The sequence below is a fragment of the Cygnus atratus genome, chromosome 16 (genome assembly GCF_013377495.2).
Source record: "Cygnus atratus isolate AKBS03 ecotype Queensland, Australia chromosome 16, CAtr_DNAZoo_HiC_assembly, whole genome shotgun sequence".
NCBI classification, from domain to species: Eukaryota; Metazoa; Chordata; class Aves; order Anseriformes; family Anatidae; genus Cygnus; species Cygnus atratus.
The window spans coordinates 14832616-14857483 of NC_066377.1; the positions used below are offsets into that span (position 1 = coordinate 14832616).

The following is a 24868-nucleotide window of genomic DNA, read 5'->3' on the forward strand; positions in this document are numbered from 1 at the left end:
ACCTCAGCCCCAAAGGCTGCTCAAACTGTGGCACGCTGGGGGCTCTGGGGCCCCAGCGCTGTTGGCCAGGGGGTGCTCTGGGGCAGGCTGGCTGTGGGAGGAGAGGCGATGCTGGGACCAGAGGCACAGGTGGAGTGCTGGGGGAGGGTCGCATTTCAAGCGGCTTATCAGATCTTCCCTCCTGAATCGAAGTGGCTCCTATTCGTTGAGCACATGAACAAAGGAAGCAGGGAAGACACCTCGCCTGTGAGGCTGTCCTTCAATCCAGCCTTTCTGCAAGGAGAAAGGAAAAAAAGGAGGTGTGAGCACAGGCACAGGGGTGCTCAGGGGAATAAGAAACTGGGCCTATCACACTGCCCCCACTGCCCGAACACAGTGCTCTGCAGGAGGCTGTGGCTGGTTGAAGAAAAGGAAGAATGAACAGAGAGAACCATCGCGCAGGAGGAGGGACTGAGGCTGTGTCTCCATGCGGCACTGGGGGGGCTGAGCCTGGCATAGGAGACACCTGTGCAACAGAAAGATATGGAAACAGATGGAATATGTATAAATTGTGAAATGTGATGTTACAGAAGGGAGCAGAAGAGTTTTCTACATAGTTTATGGAGCAGAATCTCAAGAGGAGGTTTGACTACTGCCTGTAAATACTTACCCAGATCAACGTCTGGGAGAAAGAGCTCTTCTCCAATATAAAAATATATTTGATGGTGGAATGGAGAATTTGGACACATTTGGGTTAGAAATTAGGTGTCATTTTTAAATGAGGGTTATCAGTTATTAGCTACAAACAATGAAGCCTTTTAATTTGCTTCTCCTAAAGTGCTGTAATTGCTGTTTGCAATTGTTTGAAGGATCAGGAAACCACAACTGTAATCACTGCTTGCTGCTTAAGTCCCCAGGGGGTAAGTGAGGTGTGCATTTACACCCATGTCCAACCCTACTCCCTGCCCTGGAGGAACCATGCTGCTGCCAGCAAGGGCAAATAGCTCATGGTTTGCAGGATTACAAACCCCCAGGTATGCAAGAAACTTGTGACACAACAGGATCCTTTTGGCTCTGCTGAGGCTGCAGAAGCCACCACAGCTGGCAAGGAAGTCCTGTTTTGGTGATACCAGCCAACCTGATATTGGGCAAGACTTCCTATGCTCTCCTCACATCAGGGCTGAGGACCTGCCTGCCTTGGAGTGGGCCAACAGCAGCCCATAGGAGAGCAGCCTCTGATGCCCACACAGAGGGTGGCTGGCTGGGGATGTGGGGGGGCGAGGAAGCTGCTGCAGGGTGAGGGGACCGACCAGGCCATGAGGAGAGGGAGGGGAACATGCTGGCACCTGTCCCAGCAGCAGAGCAGACTAGAGGTGTGAGGTCCATGCAGAATGTGAGGATGCAGGGATCTCAGAGTAGGTTGCCCAGGTGTCAAGGAAAAGATGGAAAATGGAGAGACAGAAGCAAAGCAGGAAATGATAACTGGTGTGACAGTCCTGGGACAGAGGCAAGAGATGGATGAAGAGGGGAATTGTGCGCATCCCAATGCCGTTCAGCACACATGGCGTTCACTCACCCACCAGTTGCTGTCCTCCTTTTCAGACACCACAATGATCTCGCCTGTGCGGAAGGTCAGCTCATCTTCCCGGTCAGCATTGCAGTCATAAAGAGCGCGGACCCTGCGGAGCAGCAGCTTGTTCTGCAAGCAGGAGAGAGCATTGTCAGGCCTCCTCCATACCTTGTGCCATCACCTTTGCCACACACAAGTAAAATAAATTTAGTGCCTTACTCCTTGATCGAGTCCAGAAGTTGGACTCGAGGACTCTTGTGGGTCCCTTCCAACTCAGGATATTCTATGACTCTATGATCCTACCCCACCCTCCCCCAGCAAAGATGTGTGAGAAGTGAGCTCAAGAGATGGGGAAGTTTACTGAAGGAGGGAGGGCAGAGGTGGCCAAGCACATGCTGGGAGTTTGGATGGGACAGAGCTCCAGAAGAGGCTTCTTTCTGCTTGGGAATCTGTCCAGAGGCACCTGCTCCTCTTCTCTGGGACTGTGGCACTGGTGGACACACTGTTTGGGGCCCCGGTTCCCAGAGCAGCTCTGTGCAAGGAGGCAGGGGTGCTGCTCAGCACAACCCAAGCCCAAGCAACCCAAGCAAGGTCCCCCTAATGAAAGGGCTGGGGAGAAGGGTGTCCCCTGGGGCACAGAGGCTGGGCCAGGGTGGACATGGAACCCTTGTCCTTGTCCAGAAGTGCACCATGATCTGCCAACAACCTGAATTCACAAACAAGGCTTTTCTCAAAAGGCACTGGAGCATCATGCGGATTTTGGTTAGCAGTAAATATCAGTAATCTCCGTGGGTCCAAGTGTGCATTGGGAGAGACCTGCCATTCCCATGCACATAATTCCTAGCATCTGTTGGGGAGATGTCAAAGCCAGGGAGGCACAGTAGAGGTGCTGGGACGAGAGGCTGCTGGGACCAGCTCCAGCTCACTTCAAAACCAGAGGTGATAAACGCGGACAGACCTGGGAGCTGAGCTAAGCTGATCCTGGCCCATGACCACCTACCAAACTGCTCCTCCGAGGAAGAGGAGGTGGGACATGTGGGGGATGTCCACAACATGGCTCTGACTCTTGGAGGGATCGGTGTGGGCCAGGCTGTTCAGCTTTGCTGGGAACAGGCGTGTAGAGGCAATCCATGGCCTTCAGGGCACCTACAACACAAGCAGGGTGGTCACGTCCTCCCACCTTTAAACACAGGTGGACAACACCTGTTGACAACAGCAACCACCACTCTTGGGCAACACCGTGCAGCACAGTCCTGCTCCTTGTCACAGCGTGAGCAGAAAGTGCCCCAGCCGGCTGAGATGGAAAGCAGGAAGGGAAACAGGATCTGGGTCTGGGGTTAAGAGGGGCAGCAGGGGAAGAGGATGTGGTTAGGAAGCAGAAAGACTTAGAGTGGAGTCTGGGGTGAGGAAAAGCATCACCAGGCAGAGCCGGCAGTGGTGGGAGCTCGGCCGTGCAGCTCCAATGTGCCCCCAAGCTACCCTGGCTCAACAAGCCATGACCAGTCTGATCTAGCAGGTGCTGGGCCACAGGCCCACCAGCATGGACAATCCCCATGGCATGGCCTGTTCTTGCCCCTCCTGGGCTGGTATGTTCATTACCCGAAGCCAGGATGGCAAGACTTGGTTTCTCAGGGCTAAGTGGGACCCAAGGAGCTGGCTCTGAGGATGTACGCTTGTGCTTGATGCTGAGAGACAGCGGGGGGCTCCTCCTGGTTCGTGTGTCCTCAGCAAAGTTGGATGAGCTGGTAAGAAGATGAGGACATGATCCCTCAGGAGCTAAAAAGGGAGTAAGAACAGATCATGGGTCAGCAGCAAGCAGAGCTCCTGGGAGCAAAGCTCTGGGGGAAAATTTGCACAAATGCATCGACAGGAATAGTCATTTCTCTGCTTGCAGGTCTGACTTGAGAAATTTGTGAGGTTGGAGCCACAGTTTGGACAGATGGAGGGGAGGTCAGGCAGGACTTGGCAAGTCTCCCAGAAAGTAGGACAGCTTGAGGAACTGGGGAGCTCCAGCTCTCAGAGCTGGGACACACCATGGAAAGAATGGACAAGGGCAGCAGGATCCCATCTTACTAAGGAGCAGAACTGCAATGCTGATGTTTCTACTGGCAGCTTTTTCTTCCCAGCTGTGTCTCTAAATATGCTCATCTCTGCCTTTCCCAACAGCAGCAGCACTCAGGAACGCACCACGGGTAAGAATACACCGTGCTGTTCCTCAAAGTGGGGCTCAGTGCTAGGGAAAACCAGCCAGCACAAGCCAGCCTTCCTTCCTCAAGGAGAAAAGGACAGAAGGGCATCCTATGGCACTAGACAGCCCCTCACACCTCATTAGGGTCCCATCTTTTGCTCATAGAACCAGGCTGCATGGGCTCCAGCAGCTCACCCCACCACCCTACGCAGGATCTCACCTGACTTTGCCCGCTGAGGTGGGAAGGAAGGCAGGTAGGAGAGTGCTGGTGGTATGTCCAGGCTGTGGAGGTGGGTGTCTGGCAGGGCGTAGATGTCCAGCCACCTCCCCTGGGGCACTGTCCCTGCTGCTTCCGGCCTGGAGGCAGTGGCAGGGGGGTGGCAGCAGCTCTGGGGATGGGCAGACCCCCTCTTCACAAGACCCAGCTGGGAAACAGATATTCATAAGTTAGTGCATGTGGCAAGGGTGATCGGCCAGTACAGGAGCACCCGCTCCAGTGTGGTGGGAGCAGGGCCTGTGGTGGCATGCATAGACTCGAGTCCTCCAGAGTTTCAGGCCCATGGAGGGGCCTCACCTTCTCATCCAGGTCTTCATCGCTCTCATACACGTCGTCTTGGCCCAGCCACCACTCATACTCTACATCGACGCGCGGGTTGAACTGGTTGTTCTGGGCCTGCAACAGCTGGGGCAATGAGGAGTCCCTTGAGGACCCAGCAGCCCTGCCCTGCCGCACCAGCCCCATCCCTGACCGACACTTTGATTATCCAGAAAACAACTGCAAGCTGTGAGTGGTGCTTCCCATCCAGCAGGCTGGGGATTTTGCAAAGGTCTCCAAACATACATGTTGGGACATGGTCAAAGCAGGGCTTGGACTTGCCAAGGAGATGCTCTCACCCCATATGGCTTGGTACAGCTTCAGGTCCCACTGCCTGGCCTGTCCGAAACTGCCCAGCCCTGAGGGACCCCTCACCAGCAGTGCCAGCACTTGCCAGACCCCTTGGCACCCTCCTCTGTGTCCCACACCAGCAGTGGAGATGCTGAAGGATGTGGGTGGCCCTGCACCAAGCATCCATGCAGTGTCTTTCCCAGCCATGCTCTGCCGCCAGCATGTGCCCCAAAACCAGGGGCTGAGACACCATGTCCTACCAGCAATTCACACTGGGGATGTCTTGTCCTCCGGGCAACGTCCAGGGCTGTCTCTCCTGCTTTGTTAGCTGTGGGGAGAAAGGGCAACCTTGAACCTTTTTCAGGGAAGTGAAGGGCAGTGCTGCATGCAGGGAGCCTGTGGAGACTTCAGCAGAAATGTTACAGTCACGGGGAAGGAGGAGAGGACATGTCCAGTTCAGGAGCCCCAGGAGCAGGAAGAGACCCTTAGAGGGGCTGAGTGAGGTGCTGATGGCACCAAGATCAACAGATCCTTCAGATCCCATCACATCTACATGCTGTTTCTGGCGACAAACAAGTACAGGGAAAATCATCTGAAGAGGAGGGACAGCCTAAACCCAGACTGAAACAAAGACTCAAGCCATTAATGGATGGTGATGGGAAGAAGAAGAGGGAAGGAGCAATGAGACACACAGATGGAGAGAAAGGACTGTGAGTAAATCCTGATGGTTTACGGAGATGGGACATGATAGAGGGACAGAAGAGCACAGTCACTGCCAGAGCAGTGACCAAAAGGGCTACAAAACCAAAGTCCCACAGCCAGCAGTCCAAGGAGGACTCCGTATTTGGCACCCCTTGTCCTCTGAGTCACTTGCAGGAAGCTTTGGGCAGACCTGGTTTGTGTGTCCTCATGCCTGCTGGATGGACAGGCCGCCAGGAAACACCATGCCTGTGAGTGTGGGTATGAGTGCAAACGTTGACAACCATTTTACTTCGGTTTCATTTTAGGCCCCTCTCTGTGGAGCTGTGGCATGGGGCTGGTTGAGAAGGGGTGGGCAGCTATGGGAAACCTGGAGAAGGGGAAGGTCAAGGGTTCTGCACCCTAAGGGACCAAGGAGCACCCGCAGACCAGTAGCAGAATCTGCACTGGCTGCTTCAGGTACCTAGAGAGTCAGTGAAGATGGGTCAGGCACCTCTGCTTTTTCCTTGGCTGAGGCAGTGAGAAATTTGGCTGCCAAACCACTGCAGAGACACACACCCATGTCCTACTACCCCATCATGGTGGTCTCTCTGCCCTTGTGGGAAATGGGCACATCTCAGGAGTGCCCAGGAAGCATGGCTCAGCGCACCCACCCACTCAGCTGGTACCAGATGGTAAAAACATTTGTGACCTCCCATGTCACCCAGGATCCCAGCTTTAAAGTTCACTTCTGTGTTGTGAAGAGGCCATTCATAGGCACTATAAATGACAGGACCTGTGACCTGGGCTCCAGGGCACCTGCGTTTTGGCAGCCCTCCTACCTGCTCTCCAGCATTGCAGGGTTGGCTCTGAAAATGAAAGCTAAGTGCCTGTGGGCAGGGTCCCCACAACACCATCACTAACTGGCCTCTCCCAAATCTCCCCAGCCTCAGACTAGCCTTGTTGAGCACTCCAGCAAGGTCAGGGTGGTATTTGCAGAGAAGAATTAGAAGACTTAGGGATCCCATGGCCACTCACCGATGGCAATACTGGCTTTGGCCTTCAGCAGCAGTTTGAGACACTCAGGTTTGTTGTGAGTGCAGCAGTAGTGAAGTGGCGTGTTCCCCACCACAGTCTGCTTTTCTAGGCTCCCGCTGCAGCAAAAGGTGGATATTGTCAGCAAATCTGAGGAGGGCTGCTGGCCCCAGCCACATGCTGGCCTACACATCGTTCTTCCCAGGTCTCCTGGAGAGTGCTTGAGAAGAGGCGGTCACCGCCACTGTTGCACCTCAACCCAGAGGACATGAGGGAGGGAAGGCCCCTCTGATCTAGGGATGGTTACCCCAAGTCCACCCCATGGCACATTTGCTGGGAGGCCTTCCCTGGTGCTTCTTCTCTTCCTTAGGAGCATTTTGGAGAAGCCCATGAGTCTTGCACCTTTCACTAGCACTGGCTTAGTCATGACAAGCTGACTGGGTGTCTTGAGCTTACCTGTTCTGGACAAGAAAATCGACGATATGCAATGAGGTTTGGTCAGACAACAGCACTGCCAGGTGGAGAATGGTCTCCCCAGGTTCCTGTAACCAAGACAGAAACAGCAAAAAACAGGATGGGTCTGCCAACGCTGGCATCCCAGAGAAGAGCTCTGTCCTTCAAGAACTGTTCTCTAAACAATTAAAATCCCTGACAGGTGAACAGAAACAGGTTTTACTTGTCTCTCTTTGGAGCCATGCCCACCAAGGCTCATGTGAACTGAGTAAACGTGTGGAGCCATAGAGCCATGTTTCTCCAGAAAGGTTTTTCTAATCACACTCGCACCTTTTCTTTGTCCTCTGTGCAGCTTGCTCATTTTTCTCAGAGGCTTAGCTACTCATTTTCTTAACATCTGCCCTTTACCTGGCACCTTTATTATATATTTGTGTTGGCTTCATGAAGAATCTATTCTTCTTCATGAAGAATCCATCCCTTTTCACATTTAGAAACAGCAACCAAAGGTAACTTTTTTTCTTCCCCCAGGCCAGCAGCAGACCTTCATCGAGGTCATGGTTTCAGGGTGCATAACAGCTGCTCCCTGTGGAGCTGCTCCTTGCCTGCCAGTTTGTCCTAAGACATCCCATTCGTGTTCCTGGCAGCATTTTGCTCCTTCAGTTATACTTGGGAGAACACCCACTGGTGTCCTTGCTGGGAAAGGAGATGGCACAGCAACTGAGAAAACCCACCTCTGCCATGGTGTTCCTCACTCTGCGGGTTGTTTTGGCAAAGAACCTGACAAAACATTTCCAAACACCCCCAAAACATCCCACTGCCTTCTGTGGGTAGAAGCTACTTGGGTCTGCTCCAAGGGCTCAGGCTCCCTGCAGCCCCAGCTTGCACAGCTGCCTGTAGGAGCCCCTTGTGGATGTCCCTTGTCTTGTTCCTCTGATGATGGTGCCATCCACCAGGTGCCATACCTGCAGAGGTGCCTGCACAGGCTCGCTCAAATCCGTGTTCTCTGCATAAGCTTGGAGTAAAGAAAATATGTCCTTATTCTTGACGGCTTCTGGGAGGCTTGGGCACTGAGCAGCAGGGCTCCTCTTGGCATATTTCTTCTCAACATACTTGGAAATGATGAAATTTTTCCGAAAGACCCTGGCAGAGACCAGCCAAGTGAGAGTTAGGAGCCCTGGGGTGACCCCATGAGCATCCAGGGGCGTTCCCTCCTCTCCTGCTGCTCCAGCTGCTCTCCCTCTTTCTCCTGCAGATCTGCCAGGCAATGTAGCACCTTTCCTGTCCTTGCTTTTAGCAGGGCTCCCACCACCTTCCTCCAATGATCTGAGGTCTTGCTGGGAGGGACAGGGAAGCATCAGTTCACCTCCCACTCTCCTGGGCACTCACCACTTCCAGACCCCTCTATCGCCTCTTCTCCAAGCAGAGAAGAGCTCTGCACTGGGCTCAGCTCCCTGACAATGAGGTGCTGGGGAAGCACCAGGTGTGAACTGGGAAAGAGTACCCAAGGATTGGGAATGGCTTCTGGAGGAGGACTGGCCAAGCAAGCTGTCCAGATGGAGGGTGCAAGAGCAGCAGAAGCAGTGACCAGCCAGAGGATCTGGGGGGCAGCAGGTGTGACCCAGGGGCACTGGAGCACTCCCAACAGAAAAGGTGATTGCAGAAGGGCTAAATTATTATTACTGCATACAGTTTGTTTTCTTAGCAGCCGAGTCCAATGCTGGACCTGGCAACCCTGACCCTACTCTCGCAGTTGCATTTTCTGGTTCTCCCTGCTCTCTGCCAGCCAAGTGCCCAATTCTTGCTCATCTATTTACTGCAGTGTAGATCCATGCTGTCTAAAAAGTGCCCTAGTTGGGCCTTAAACACCTGGAATGGACCTGGATTGTGCCTGGTCTGCCTCTCCACCCTCCTGAAAGTCCCCTCAGCCCTGATAACCCCAGCTATGGCTTTCCCCCAAGAGCTCTGCTGAAGCTCAGATTTGCGGCACTAAGCCCTGGAGAAGCCCTCAGCTACTGCTGGAACCAGCCACCACCCGAGCTCTCCCCTGTCCTCTCCTAAAAGCTGGGGCATTCGAGGCTGAAGGACAGGGGACTGAGCTCATGTCTCCTGAGGGTACCTACAGCTACCAGCTCTGCTCTCTACCAAATGTGAATTATGGCCTCTTGCTGCTCTCCTGTCTCGATCACTCCTGCAGCCCTGGTGCAAAAGGCCCAGGAGGAATGATGTGTCTTCCCCTCCTCCTTTAACAAACCAGTTCAGGTCCCTTCAAGCCAAATATCCTTCTTCTAACCATGCAGAATCAGGAGGACAGGCAACTCTGCTACCTCTACGTTACCACAGAAAAGGCTCAGAAGAAGATTTTTGTGGCCTGCATCCACAGCAAACACAAGGACAGATACAACCCCACCACCTCAGTGAAAGACACAGGCACCTATTGCAGACTGGAAGTCTGACCAGGTTTGCGTCTCTCTGCACTTCTATCACAAGTAACTTGGCCACGCACATCATGATGCCAACCATTCATTTTCTCACCATCTCTCCTCCCTTGGTTGGTGACTACACTGAGCCCACTGATGCTGGGTCCCAGCTACTGGATGTGAAGAACTGCACTGCACCAGGTAAGTCACTGTCCCCTGTCCCACTCTACCCTCCCACCTGGGGTGGGAGGGCCATCCTCCCTACAGATGTGCACAGCCACAGAGCTGTCCTGCTTGGCAGCTCCACTTTTGGTTTCTCTTCTTGCCTTTCCCTTTCCAGCTTTGTCTCCTCAATCCTGACTTTTATCCTTCTGGCTCTTCCTCACTCCTCCACTCTCTTTTATCAAACCTTTCCTGCTGGGCTTGATGAAATTGCTTCTAAAGAGAAGTTACAGTCTGGGGAGGAGATCGGGCGGTGCTACGTGCCTGGCCACTGCAGGGAGCAAGCAGGACCACAGAACATGCCCACATATACCAGCTCCTGTAGAGCAACTCACATGTCACTGTGCACCACAGGCTTGGCGGAGAAGCTGGAAAGATTCGCTTCCATGATGTCATTGAAGCCAGCGTTGCTGATGTTCCTTGCCAGCTGCAAAACAGCCCAGCTAGAGATGACGTGGGACATGCAGCAGCACTACACGTGTGGCAGCAGGAGAGGAAGCTTGGGGCTGAGATGCTGGCCGGGTATGGGGGATGTCAAGGGGTGTGGGGATGTTTGTGTCCAACAGCCAGAGGCTCTGTCCTGACTCGTACTGTTGATATCTCCCAGCTCCAGCAGTACAACCACAGAGCTGAGCCCTAGGCTTGGATCTGAGCATGCAATGGTCCCAAAACTAAAACGGCACCATGCAAAGCCTCCAGCCCCTGTCCACCCCACACTGCTCTATCCCAATTTGGGCTTGGTCCTGCCCTGCACCACGGCACAAAGCTAGGGGAGATGGGTGACCCAGGAACAGCGAAGTGACACTCTCTTCTTCTTGAAGATAACAGTTCCCACCACAGTAACCATGAAACTCCAGGCATTACAGCTTGGTATGGGCCAGCTTAAGAGGGGGGAAAACCCCACAGAGTTAAGTTGGTTTCAGAAAGACCACAGCAGAAGAATGAGAAGGCCAGTGGACAGAGCACACCAGCAGCATCCTACCAGCAATTCAGAGGTTGCCAGCTTGTCCAGAGACAGTGACTGGATGCGGGAGACATGCACACCCATCTCTCTGTGAATCCCAGAGCACTCAATGCAGATCAGGATGCCCAAGTTAATGGAGAGCCAGGTGGGATCTGCAGAGACGACACTGCTGGGTTCATGCCCATCTCCTGCCTCTCATCCCCACTGCCTAGGGCACAAGCTGCACAGCAGGACCAGCAGCAGAGAGATGCTGGAGCATGGAGGGAAGGCAAACAGCTGGCTCTCACCCGGTGCTGAGCAGTCACAGCACTCCCTGTTCCCAGGCATGCCTCTGACCTCCTTGATGATGGCCCGGGTCAGCTCCTCCCTGCTGCTCTCCCCTCCGCCCTGCACCTTGCTGAAGGCCACGTTCAGCGCCTCCTCCTTGCTGTTGCTGAGGACAGACACCCAGCTGCGTGGGCAGAAAGTGGCTTAGGAGTGGGGCCCCGCAGGGGAGAGCCTGGCTCTGCATGGAGCCACCAAGCACAAAGTTTCTGCACAGGACTCCAGCAGAAAAATGGTGCCAGAAAACTTTGTGTAGCCCCATGACCCACTCGCTGCCAGCCCCCAAAGCAATCAGGACACAGCAAGGATGGGAAGGGCATCAAACAAGGGCAGCAGTGATCTGTTTAATTAGCTGAAGAGCTGGCTCCCCATCGGCAGACGGACAAGCATTTTTTGTTTGCCACTGAGCTGCTCTTTGCTGGCCGTACTTACGCGACACAGTCCTGCTCATCCTCCGCCAGGAAGCGATACGTGCGGTTGTCTGAAACACACAGAGCCGTGCTTCTCTGGGCACTGCGCTCACCCATCCTGCCCACCAGGCTCGGCGGGGTGACAGCCACCTCCTTCCCACCTGGCCCTTCCATGATGCTCCCCCAGCAAAGGGACCTGCTCCCATGTTGGGATAGAGGGATGCTGGTGTTGGCTAAGATGCTGCACGGGAACTGTGCTCTCACGGTCCACATACACACACACACACACTGCTGCAATGCCCGTCTCATGTCCCGTGTGTTCTTTGCTGCCTCTGAGCACAGCTGCCCCCCACCACAACTTCCCAAGCTGACCCAAAGCTGAGAGCTTCACTTCCTCCCTGCCTGCACTCACTCTCTGAACCCAAAGCACCACCACCCTCCGGGCACTTTCTGGAGGAGCCATGGGACAGGCGCCAGCACTCACGTGAAACCAGATCAAAGCATTTCCTGTCATCCACATTCGGCTTCACCTGGCAGGTCAGTAGGTTCAACTTGGCTGGCGGGCGGTTGGGCTATGAGTAGAACAAGGAAGACTCAGGCCTCATGGCATCAAATGGTGGTGGCCCAGCAGTGGCAATTGCCAGCTGGCTCCAGAGCCATGGACCTGCCTTGCCCCCAGCACTTCATCCTTGACGCTGCTTTCAGGAGTAATGCAAGAAGCAGCAAAGTGGACCTTTTCTTTCCCAACAGCCTGGTCCCAACAGCCTGGGGGGTGCCTGGTCCTCAGGCTCACTCCCTCCATGCACACAGGCAAGTGAGGGCCTCCCACGTTTGTCCCTTGGGTCACAGGGACTCAAATCTCAGTGGGAAGTCTGCTTCGGCAGGGCAGACAAGCAGTGCAAGTGCCAGGCACGAGGGCTCTGCTGGGTCCCCAGAAGCCACTGGAGTGGTGGGCAGCAGGGGCTCAGCTGACCCAGCAGGGGCAGGGGCAGCTCCCAGGCAGGAGCAGAGCAGGGTGGAAGAACCAGTTCCTACCATGCTGTGAGAGATGGTCAGGTAGCCATTCCTGATGGTGCATTTCCTCTTCTGCCAGACTTTTCTCAGCCTGGAAATAAGCAGAGGGTGGGATGAGAGGACACAAACCCACCAGGCAGAGGAGCAGATCATGCCATGCAGGAGTGCTGGTGAGCATAAGAGCTGTGCAAGGGACAGCGTGGGGACATGGCTCTCATCAGCCATCCTGTCCATACTGCCACAGAGTCTGTCATTCTTGGTCTGCTTTGAACTGAGAAGGGCTCATCATATGGCACAAGAACAGGCTTGTACAGATGGGTAACAGCTGCGGCAGAGGCAATGTGGACACAGAGCATTGCTTGGAGCCTCAGGTCCTGCTACAGAGCACGCAGACCTTTGCATGTGTCCCCAGCAAACAGCCAGGACCATTACCTCCAAGCTGCTCCTAACAGCTCCAAGACTATAAATGGGAGAAGGATGGAGGAGATACACCCAAAAAGGGGGAGAGACTGAACTTCAACCTGCAGTGAAGTGGACTCCTGAGCTTCAGTTCATTATTTTCTGTCCGGTTTCAGGTTTTTCTAGGACCATTCAAGACCCTTCCCAGGACTGCTCATCTCCCAGTGCATGTCCCCTGTGATTCCCAGCCCTCAGGCTCCCATACACCAGTTGGAGCTCCTCTCTTCAATGACAGCGGAGCTCAAGATCTGACTCCTGGGCATGGGCACAGGATGGGTCTGAAGCAGCACAAGGGGAACCTCAGTTCCCTGCTGTCTTTCTCCTGTGGCCCTTGATGCCATCTCCAAGGTGGCATTGATCTGCGCTGCTGGTAAGCCACACCTCGTTTGTGTTCCTTCCCCTAAATCTCACGTAGAAAGCTGAGCCCAGTACTGATCTGTGGGGTCAGAGGGCTGGAAAAGCAAAGGACATGTCTGGGAGGCAGGCATGTGAAAGAGCAGAAAACTTCACCCAGCCTGTGTATAAGTCCTCATCCCATCCATGAGGAGCTTCAGAGGGCACTAGGTAGTTTCACATGAGAGAAATGCCCTGAGGGCCATGGGATGGACACTAGCTGCCTGCAGCCCTGTGTAGAAAGCTGCGGGAGACTGGGACAGCACCAAGCACACCTTCATGCAGCTTGTCCTGCTCCTCTGCCCTTGCTATCACTCCAGAAGAGGAGGATGGGCTGGGTGAGCCCTGTGCTGGCCACAGAGGACCAAAGTACAACCATAAGGGACACGCTGAATCCCAACTCACCCATCGCTTTTCTTAAAGAGGGTCCCTGTCTTCTCCGTGCCGTACTGCTTGTTCCCTTGCAGCTGGTGCATGTTGTACACTGCTTGCTTGCTCCCAGTGTCCTGGCAGAAGGAGAGGAATAGCAGCCGGGGTGACACCAGAAGGCAGCTAGGGCTGCTTCGGGCGGGAGGGAAGGAGTGACAGGGTAACCGGTGCCCTGTAAGGGTGTTCCCCTGCGAAGAAGGATCTGGCTTTACCTCCTTCTGCTCCAGCTGTAACGCTGCCTTCAGCTGATCCCGAAGGGCACACAGCTGCTTCTTCTCCTCGTCCTGCCTGGTCTTCAGCTGCAGGGTACCAAAACACAGCGAGAGCTCACACAGGAGGAGGAGGAGAGCCCCATGCCCCTGCCCTGCACACCTCAGCCCCCGTCACTTCCCCAGGTCCATTGCGAGCCCCATTCCTGAGGTGGGAGGTGGCCGCTCCTCCCCTGCAATGCTGTGGTGCCTGTGCACGAAGCTCTTCAACAGAAACTTCTGTGAGGGAGCAGGCATGTCCCCAGGCAACAAGGGACCACGGCAAGAGCAATCTGCACTTTAGCTACCGTGTTATTTTCTGAGAAAACAACAGTCTGAAGCTCTCCATGGTGCAAAAACAACCAACAGCTTGAAGGACGCTGTAGGGTTTGTTTGTTTTTTTTTTTCTTCCTCCAGTTTGGTAGTGTCAGTAATTAAAAAGTCACCAAGCCATCAAAAAGTTCATTTCCACCAGGGATCTTGGTACAGGACTATGGCCCTGAAATGGAGCCTGATGTTTGGTCTGCATGAAGGACCCAGAAGATGCTGTTTGCTGTGCTCGGTTACCTCGCTCCAGGGTGGCATGTCCTCTCTTTTTGTTATTTAAATAATGAATTTTAATTTCAATATGAATTATTACATTATAGAACAAGCAAGATAATTCCCCTAGAGCAGATGGCTTCAAACAAAATGGCAGTTGCCCAGAGGAGAGCAGCACTACAGGATCAGGGAAATGACTACAAATAACACTGTCACAGTCTGTGGGTGAGGATCATATCCCAGGCCCACGCAAATCATGACTTATGAGGAGGTTTGGAAAAGGAGGAGCAAGGCAAACTAGATCTCAGGTCTAGAAATGCTAACATAAACCTTCTGCAGCACTTGAGGGACTTGGTACCAGCAGTGTTCAGGCTCTGAAATCCCACCATAGGCTTTGCTATTTTGAAAAACCTCTCCCTGTCTCCTGGCCATGTATGACTGCCAGAGCCCAAAGTCAAAAGCTAAAGGTCACAAGGCTTACACAACCCTGTGAGAATTTCTCTCCAGCAAGACAAAGCCCCCAACGAAGAGCATGACGAGCTTCAGTTAGTAGCAATGGGCAGGAAAGCCAGGAGCACAGATGAGAAACCTGAAAGCCTGGAGAGCAGCTATGACAGTTGAATACGTCAGTGCCTCTGGTATCCAGTTCTATGTTTCTTCTTAATATTATTCTGTGCCCTGGGGTATGACACCAAAACTTTCCCACTCCCAGTGATGGCTGCATTTCCCCTCAAAGGGTCACATTACACATTACAGGCTCAGGAAATGACGACAGATGAGAAAGTCCCCAGATCTGCTTTTGCAAAGGAAGAGGAGGCCCTGGGGCAGACATCCCCGCTGTCCAGCCTGCGCCCCCCTTGATGCATCCAACCTCAAATGAATACTCACACTCTGCAGCTCTGGGATGAGCTTCTCTGTAAAATTCTTCAGTTTTGCTGTTGCAGTTAAACATTCCTGGAAAAAACTGAGAGGAGAGGCTAATGTAAGAGCGCAGTCTGAAATCCTGCTCTTAGTGCTGGCTGTAAAGCCAGCACTGGGCTCTCCCAAGCTTTTGTTTCATTGTCAAAAAAAAGCTTTCTTATTAAATATACTTTGAAGCAGTTAAATTCAGGGAGAGTGCTCAGCACTGTCTTCTTCACATCCCAGATTTCAGTGAAAGTTGCCTGCTGTCTGTCCTATATTGTCATATGAAGTATGTCAGACTAAAGAGAGTAGACACACACCATTGAGATCCTTGTCTCCACCACCTCCAGGAGAAGAGGATTTTTGGCATGTTAGAGAATAGGCCAAGTCAACTGCAAGACCTCTAGGTCCTGCAAATTAAACCACCTCCCAGATTCCCTCTAAAACCAGCACTTCTGGAGTGAAGGGGATTGAAGGCAGGTTGACAGTCATCTTACTTGAACTGTGAGCTGCAGTGCTTGATGTGGTTTTGCAGCAAGTCGATCCCTTTCTTGGTTTTGATCTCATTCACTTTGATTAGATACTGAAGGGAAAAGGACACAGCGACTGAAGGTGTAGCTTAGAGAGAAATGCCTTTCACATGCTTTTCTTTATGCCCCCCCCACCCCCCCATTACCAGTGAAGAGCAGTGTGTTGTGGCTCTTCCTGGTGGTCAGGCCTTGATGGGAGCAGCTCATGTGGCTTTTCTGGGGTGAGAAGTTGGTGGCAGGCAGGGCCAATAAACATGAGTGCTCTGATCTGTCCAGGAGAGCGATGGACCCGTAGTGGGTGCAGTTGTATCTCTACTGCCAGGTTAATATAGGCTCATGCTTCATCTAAACTCCTTGATCAGCCCCTATCCAAGGTTGGCTTGAGCCTACTGCAACCCAGGCAGCTCTCCAACTGAGGGACCATGTGGGCAGACCACAAAGAACTAGGGCAGGGAGGAGCCAGACAGACTTGTGGGGTCCATGCCATGCCCCAGCTGCTCCCACCTGCCCTATCCCTGTCCTTACCTCACACATGTTTAACTGGAAGGTCCTGCGCTCCTTCTCCATCTCCTCAGCAATCTCCCCGCTGCTCACCTCACTCCGCACCATGCCATGCTGCTTTGCCAGCTCACGCTTCTCTTTCTCAATCCTCGCGCTCAAGGAAAGAGAGACACCTGAAAGACTCTGTCTGACTGCTCTCTGGTGAAAGCAGCCAAAAACAAGCCTCCAGGTCCACATCTCAGGGCAAGGAAGCCTGACAACTTACAGTTTGCTCTCATAGTCTTTGCAGGCCTTCTCAAAGGGCTTCTTGAACTCCTAGGAATAGCCAATGGTACTGTTTGATGACTATGATCAGGACAGACCCTTCCTCACCCTGAGCATACTGCATTCCCACACGGTCACCCTGGCAATAAGGCCCCACAGACCCAAGACATGGCTGTCCACAGGACTGTCCCTCCCCAGGAAGGTGTCCTCACCTCTGCTACATGTGCAGTGAACAAGTGCACTCACCAGTGCAGGTCACTCACAGGCATGTGCTTGCACCCACACAAATACGCATGCAAATACACAGACGCGTAGCCTCCAAAACATACATCACACACACGTGCATCACATAGGGCTGTGCACAGCAGTACCTAGGTATGAAACCTTTTGCAAACTCACATTTTTAAGGGCAGAAGGAATTGCTAACATGCACACAAGCCAGAAAGTAGCAACCAGATTCTCAGCCTTTGAAGCCAGAACATTATGTTTAACTAGAACACTTCTCAGAAAGACATCAGAAACCCACCTAAAGCTGGCAACATTGTCAGACTCTGATTCTTCCTTGGGTACTCATTCAATAGTGAATTAGTCTTGCTGCTACAAGGCCATTCATGATCTGTTTCTCATCTGACTTCATGTGATTTTACTATCTTGCTATATACAACCGCGTTTGTCATTAAATGCCTTTATGCCACACTTTGCTCTTTTCTCACTGCTTACTGCTCTGCAGACCTCTGTCTCACAGAAAGACAGGGTAAATCCCCTGGGTAAGGCCCCCAGGTTGGAGGGGGGACTTCTGGAGGTCTCCAGCCCAGCCTCCTGCTCCAGGCTGGGGCACCACTGAATTAGGCTTTGTCCAGGTGTTTGTTGAAAACTCCCAGGGACAGAGACCCCACGTCCTCTCTGGCTTCTTGTCCCAAGGCTTCTCTGTCCCTCAAGGAGAAATTTCTTTATGTCAAGGCAGAACCTTATAAGGGCAGATCTTGTGTTTGTCTCCATTCTAATGAAAATGTCAAACAGATTCAGGTCAGGATGTGATTCCTGTTGGTTCACATTAAAAATGCCTTCAGCTTAATCATGACTTCTTGCAGGCAGCTGTTTTTATTCCTCGCTCTCTGATTTTCTGGGTTTCTAATGCCTTCTTGTTATTGTCCTTAATGTAAATATCATAAATATCAGACTTTTTTCCTTCACATTTTGTATTCTTTTATCATACTACATGCTAGAAGTTCCAGAATTTGCTCTCTCCTTCCATTTTGATGCTCCTGTATAGCACTAGCTCCCAATGGGATGCCTAAAGGTTTGTTTCAATATTTGGTAATTAGAGAGAAAAAAAAAGGAAAAAATATGGAGAAGAAAATATGGGATGCTTGTCAGAGTATCCGCAGGTGCGGTGGAAGATGGCACTGGAGCAATAGCATGGATCTGCCACAGGGAGCAGCAGCACTGCCCCTGCTCCTCCTGAGCTGGTCTGCCCAGCCAGCATGGGGGCCTCATCGTAGAGCTGAATGCATTCATGCTTACCCTAGTTCCTCATTAAATCCTAGCAATCTTGTGTGTATGTTAGTTGATAATTAATTGCTTTACCATTTCAAATATATACCATGTTTGCAGGGACAGTCATGCAGGGGTGACAGCCTAAGTACAGTCACAGGGACTTTGTGGTAGAAATATGCACGCAAACTTACCAAGGTCCATGACGACCTTCCCATTGGTTGAAAGAAAAGCAAAAATTAAATATAAGTTTGATGCTTTTCCTAAAATCTACATTGATGAGCACTGAGAAGCTCTCTGGTATCTGTATGTTGCAGAAATTCCATGTTCACTTTAGCACCTGCTACTCTGCAGTTCCTGACATGTACGTGCAGCTGTTAGATACACACATGCACAGTCAGGTTCACACAAACACATGTGTGCTCACACATGGCAGTGCAGGAGCCATACGGGGCTGCAAGGACCTCACCAGGAGGTTAGGGGGGGATCTGTGCCCTGATGGAAGGGAAGATAAAAATATTTGGTGCACAATAGCTTCAGTTGTCCTTGCAAAGCGAGTACCTCCAGACTCCTCAGGATTCAGCTGTGTGCCTGCAGAGGTCCCAGCTCAGAGGTGCCACCAGCCTGACTCTGGTGTGAGGCCCGGCCTCAGGAGGGAGCAGGATGCAGCACATGAAGTGCAGGCAGCCCTGCCCTTGCAACACGTCTCCCTGACAGAGGGCAGGACACGGACCAGGGGCAAGCCCCCACGGCTGGTACCTGCTCTGCCCCCTTGTTCAACAGCCCCACTGCCGAGCAGCTCCTTCAGCCTCTGCTTACCCCTTTGAGCTCTTTCATGTCGCCCTTTATTAACGACTCCAGGGAAAAGTTAATGTTGTGGTACAAACTCTGCAACTGGAAAGAAAAGAGAGAGATCATGCAGCTGACACTGCCCAAGCCAGTCAGGATAGCATGGGAGCTCCTGGAAACAGTAAGCTGATCCAGCTGTGGGTGCAGCCCCCAGCTCTGTGCCTGGAAATGTTCAGCTCCTAGCCTTGCATAAGGCAGAGTCGTTTTTGCTAACAATGAACAAGGACAGGGAAAACCCAAAGCCAGGAAAAGCATCTGGGGACCTAAGACCTATTTGCAAACTGTCCCTCTTCCCAGATGCCCCACATCCTTGCTGATACCTGTAGCCAGGTCACCAGCAGGTGTCACTGGACACATTTTGCTTCAACATCTGCTTGTGAGCGCACATAAGGAACCACTTTGGAAAATAGCCAGCTAAAAGCCTCCACCCTTGGAAATTACCAAGCTAGAAAAAATGCACAACCAGCCTAAGCCAGTGCTGGGGAGAGCATGGCTTCATGCAGGACACTGTACTGGAAACATCCAGAGCACCCTTGCAGCCAGCACTTCTGTGATCCCCAAGGCTCTCCCAGCTCCTTGCTAATCCCAACCGTGTCATTTCAGCACAAGGGGAAGGCCAAGTTTAGGCAAATGTGTCCACAACAGAGCTTTCTGTCTCCTGAAAACTCTTGTAGCTGTTTCTGAAGAGCTTGAGAGGTACCCCAACTCATAGTGAGCCTCTGAAAACTGGTGCAGGGGCTGGCTCCTTGGCAAGGCTTCACACGGCACCCTCCAAAGCCACTAGAGCCTGCCTTAGGCACAAGGGCAGGATTCCTGGGTATACCCCTTTCCCTGCTGGCATCATGTGCCTGGTGGGGATACCCATCCTCCACATGCTGCAGCCCACCTGGCTCTGACACGGCCACCATAAGCTCGCCTCTTCTGATCAGCCTGAGGTCAGCACCAAGAGTCCTGGCCATGCAGGCTGCATCACCAGCTATGCAACCGCTGCTCACCATGGGCTCCTGCCTTGGTCTAGGAAAGGGATGAGCTTGGGCCTCAAGGCTATGGACCGGAGACTCTTGCTGGGGATCCCCCCACCCCCATACCCCTGCAAGCCAAGGGCCCTGCTCGATGGTCACACAGAGGACAGAGCTGCCTACCAGGCTCCTGACAGCGGTCAGCAGCTCCTGGGAGAAGGCTGCGAAGGTGCTGAAGGCATTGGCCAGCTGCTCCTCACCCTCCAGCTGGTAGTTGGCCGAGAACTTCTCCTGGGCAGCAATGTGGGCTTCCAGGTGGTTGATGAGATCTGGGAAAACATGGATGGTCTACAGTGAGTGCAGGTGGAAGGTCAGGATACACTTCCTGCCAGAAGCCACCATGCCCAGCTCTGCTCAAGCACCACAGCCAGCTCCAACTGCCTCCTGCTGCCCCACATACCCACCACCCAGCTATAGGAACCCCTGGGACCCGTATTCTCTGCTGCAGACAACCCAGCCTGTAGCAAGGACTCCCCCTGGCCACCCATTGCAGCTTCCCCCTCCCCAGCCTCTGTTCTGCCCTGACCTTGTCCACAGCTGTGTTCCGCCTTGGCTGCTTTCCTCATCTTCTGCAGCACAGCTCGGTCTGCATCCAAGGCCTAGAAATGCAGAAGTTATGGTCACTGACTGCATCCATACACACATTTCTGTAGTCCACAGAGTTCAGCCCAAGCCTCAGCATCCCCAGGCCTGACTGTCCCGCCTGCAGGTAGGTGATGGTCTAGTGGTAGTAATCCATGAGTATCTTAAATACCAGTGAGTGAAAGAATCACTAAGAGAGAACCAGAAAATATTTTAGAAAAAGGACTGTTTAACAGCAGGAGGGGCTGGGTACCACCACTGGCTTTGTCCTCTGGTGTGCACCACATCAACCAAGCCATGCCCTTGTAGCAGAAGAGGATGTGAGTCAGGCTCTGTACGGGTCAGCACAGTAAAGACCATGTCATCTGAGGGATTTCAGCATAAACTTTCAGGTATCCAGAGAGCATTAAGCTGGAAAGTTATCTTCCTGTATTTTTTCCTGAACTCAGTGCAGCTAAGCAGGGATGTTGAGAACTTGAATTATGGACACAGACCCCAAGTTAGAAGTTAGCAGATATTTTGCTCCCTGGGAATAAGCTGCCACCCACGACCCTTAGCATCCTCTCGCCCAGATGTGTTTAGGACTGAGTTTTCAGGCCAAACCCTCAAATGGAGGTTTCTGGGGCTATCAGTGCAAGATGCCTCTGGAGCCAGCAGTGCCATGTTCATACCAAGCATTACAACTCAGGGAATCCAGTGTTGTGCTTCAAAGAGATCTCAGTGAGCCAAGGTCAGAAAAGCAGTGTAAGGATAAAGCACCTGAAGTGTCTGACAAATCCTTTGATAGGGCTGTTAGAGCCACTCATATCCCCATGTTTGGAAAAGCACTTCAGGATAATCTGGGACCTCAAGGACTAACACATTCAACTTGAAAGCATGGTTATTGTCAGTGCCACCACAGGACTGGGACAGTCCCTTCCTCGGCCACAGCTCCCTGCAGTTGTCTGAGTCACTGCATTCATCTCACTAACCAGCCACAGCCCTCACAGCAGGAGCTGTGCACAGGCACATCTCAGTGTGGGCCATGTGGCAGAGTGAGGTTAGGACAAGAGGGTCTGCTGTCCTACATATCTTTCCAGAAGACAAACAAATATCCAAGGAGGACGAGCTCAGGCTAAACCCATCTCCACTGCAGACGTCCATTCTCTAACTCAAAAGCATCTCCTCACCCTTCTTGAGTTGAAGACCTTTTGCCTAGATGAAGTCTGTCTCCCTTGCAGAAACTCCAATGGGGTGGCTTTCTCAGTTCCAGATATCTCTCACCTCTTCAATGCTGCAGCAGATTTTTAGGCCCGGTTGGTCTTGGCCTCTTCTGTTCCTCACCTGGCCTTGTACGTGGCACAGGGAGTGAGCATTTTGGAGCCAGCTGCCACTGAAACCCTGATCTCCAACCTGTCCAACGGCCTCCAGAGCCTCTTTCTCCCTCATTCCTCTCTGCTGCTGGCAGCCATCTTGACCAGGATGGCTGCCTCCCTTCCAGAATGTCCCAGGAGCCTGCCCAGGTCTCTTGTGATGCCGGTTGTATTTGTGTGTCATCTTTTATCAAAATTCAGCTCTCCACACAGAAATGCTCAAATCTCCCACATCTGTGGCCTTCCTCTTCCTTTCTCCTGATAATCCCCACCCTGAAGGTGCAACCTGGGTCTGTAACCCATACCCACCTTTGTGACCATTCCCTGCCTGCTAGGCTGGTGCTGTCAGTCCAAGAGGCTTCCCTGCTTCTGAGGAGCAGCTCCAGGGTGAGACAGCTACACGACATCCCCAAGTCCATCACCAACAGCCACCTCCACCTTGCATCACTCCATGAGCCCAGCTTCAAGAGGCAGGACTGCCTCCAAAGATCATGCACTGTCTGAAGTGTGTATGAGTACAGTTGCTGACCACAAGGCAGGAAACCCCAAGCTTCCCTGCCTGCCTGCATTTTCACCTGAATTTGCTTGCCTTGAAGACACGGGTCTAGTTCTATACTGGGCTGAGCTGCATGACTTCCCGTTTGGGGACCTGCCTCCAGAGCTGGCGGTGGAAAACCCATCCTTCTCCTGCAGCTCAGCACTCCTGCATGCCACTGCCCACACCACTGCTAGGCTCAGCTCACACCATGCCAGGGCTCTCCTTGCTCAAGTGGGGGCTTTTGCTGCGCTTACTGCTTTATCCTGTACTGGTGCTGCTCCTGGTTACAAGTATTCAGCTGCTGAAGGCAGTTTGCACACGCCAAGACTATTTGCTTTTCCCACACCCTCATTAATAGCTGCTTGCTAAAGTATTGCAGGAGTCACAGGCATGGGTATTTTTGCATTTCCAAGGTGACACCGAGGACCAGAAGGATCCGGTGGCTCCAGCTCTATCACAGCATGCCGCTCCCTTCTCACTGGCTTTCAAGAGCACAGAAAGTCCCAGGCTGAGAGGGACCATCGGTTCACATAATCTGATCTTTGTCATAGGCTTTTAACACTCACAAGACAACCTCCTGTGAGTCTGTAACCCGTGTGGGACTTAGTGGTCTCCAAAGATAGCCAGCCTGGGATGGAGACCGAGCACTCACATCACCTTTTGGCCATGCGCACCATCATGATGCAGCTAAAATATTGCACCAAATTTCCTTTTTCAGCTTGGGGATGTGGCCTTGTAAGGGATGTAGCAGTGCTCTTCTCTGGTCCCAGGGCTGACCTTGGTCTTGACAAGACCCTGAGGAGCACTGGCTCTCCAGGAGGCAGCCACAGGCACACTTCAAAGCCTTATTTCAGCTTTCCGCTTTTTGGAGGTTCTCCTAGCCACCTGCCTGGTCCAGCCCTCCAGGGCTGTGTTGCCAAAGATGAAATATGGTCCCCCTCATATCCCAGCTCACACCAGCCCTTGCTGCTTTTACTGCAGGCCTTGCCAGGGTTTGTTGCCACTCAGCAGTGGGAGCCATGCCCTTGTGTTTTCTGTCCACTCTGTCATGAGTCCTGAACTAAGAACTCTGCAGACAGCAATAATTTCAGCAGTGTACATCTTTCTCTCTAACCACAGCTTCCTGACATAACAGCTCTGTTTTAATGGACAGAAGTTTTAACTTTGCTTTGGGTAGGAATAATGGAGCAACAGTTGAAACTTAAGCAACACAAGGAAATTGCCCCATGCCCAAGGCTTCTGAGTAAATTTTGGCCTCCAGAGGGCTGAGAGAAAAGCCTTGGTAACCACCACTGACAAAATGATCTATGGAGTTGCAGAACCATTCAAAGTCTGCAAAGATAACTGACCCCAGGCACTGGGGGACTTCAGGACAGTGCAGGGGGTCACAATCCACTGACAGACCCTGGTAAAGCCTTGGGCACCTTCCCTTCATCTGCTGAAACTACAAAATAACAAGAGAGGTGATGTGGTGGTGATGTTATTTATTTGGTCCCAGCACGTTTATCACACCAAGCAGGAGGAGGCACCAAGGGGCATGGGGCCTCCAGACCACACAGGGAGCTCCACCACTTCCCTGGGCTCCCCAGGCATGGATCTCTGCTGCTCACTCCCTTGCGCACCAGCAGCCCCTTCCGCCTTCTGCCCAGCACCTGCCAATGCATATCAGGGTCTGGAAGCAAAGGCATTTGGCCCATGTAAGTTTTGCATTGGATGCTGCACTCAGCCACCAGCCCTGACCCTTTCTCCATGGATTTTTTGAATGCATTTGGCTGCCGAAGGTCCCACATTGGTGTATTGCACAGTTCAACCTCGGACAAGCGAGGTAACTCTCCCACCATCCCAACAACTTCCTTTAATTCTGTTTTGTTTTTAGGGTGCTACTTGTCTGACTAAAGTGCTCTGTCTTCTCTTTACGGAGCGGTGTGAGCTGGGTATGAGACACAGCCTTCCCACACAACCCCTTTTGCGTTTGTCCCCACTGGCCCATGCCTGTCCCCTGGCCACCACAGCCCCTCACCAGCCTCTGCCAGGCCTTCGCTCTGTGCCTTTTGCAACATGCACCGGCACCCAGAGGTACTCACACCGCTCTCCGTTCATGGTGACAAATGACACGGTGATGCCTGTACATGCACAGATCCTGCAGGACCGTCATGGGGCCAGCCACCCCCAGACCCCCCTGGGGGTGCCCCCACTGTGGTCCCCATCCCCTGCTCACCTCCTCCAGGCTGCTAGCAGTGGCCTTGCAGTGGCCCATGTGACTGGTGAAGGTGGAGGTGGTGGGCGAACTGAGGTCCTCCTGCACCTGCTGCATGAAGTCGCACACCGAGATGAGGGCCGCCATGGTGCTGCAGTGAGGCGGCGCCAGGAAAAGGAACTGCTAGCAGGAGCCGAGGCCACACTGGGGCCAGGCAGGGGAACAGGGCAGAGGATGGGGTCATGCTGCTGCCAGCAGCAAGGGCAGGGGAGTGCCCTTGCCTTGCACACCCACAGCCCAGACAGGCATGCATGCTCATTGCATGCATACATGCACGGAGTGACACAGCTGCAAATCCTGCGATCCTAAGCTGAAGGAAGGCTGAGACAGACATGCTTTATTTCAAGTCACAGGGAGCCACAGCGTAGTG

The 24868-nt window shown here is 52.8% G+C and overlaps 1 protein-coding gene across 1 annotated transcript; it reads right to left on the minus strand.

The window, feature by feature from the left end:
* Window positions 1–198: 198 nt before the first annotated feature.
* On the minus strand, window positions 199–24585 carry LOC118248865 (arf-GAP with SH3 domain, ANK repeat and PH domain-containing protein 2-like). Its single transcript, XM_035548276.1, has 26 exons — window positions 24460–24585; window positions 20296–20368; window positions 19893–20038; window positions 18721–18795; window positions 16409–16458; window positions 16168–16297; window positions 15610–15695; window positions 15098–15173; window positions 13634–13720; window positions 13398–13498; window positions 12162–12231; window positions 11611–11698; window positions 11149–11197; window positions 10680–10843; window positions 10411–10544; window positions 9764–9855; window positions 7752–7929; window positions 6793–6878; window positions 6340–6455; window positions 4884–4951; window positions 4312–4419; window positions 3958–4162; window positions 3149–3325; window positions 2550–2695; window positions 1556–1678; window positions 199–273 (listed from the first exon to the last, which is right to left on the minus strand). The coding sequence occupies exons 1-26, from the start codon at window positions 24583–24585 to the stop codon at window positions 199–201; spliced, it is 2829 nt and encodes a 942-aa protein (XP_035404169.1).
* Window positions 24586–24868: the final 283 nt, after the last annotated feature.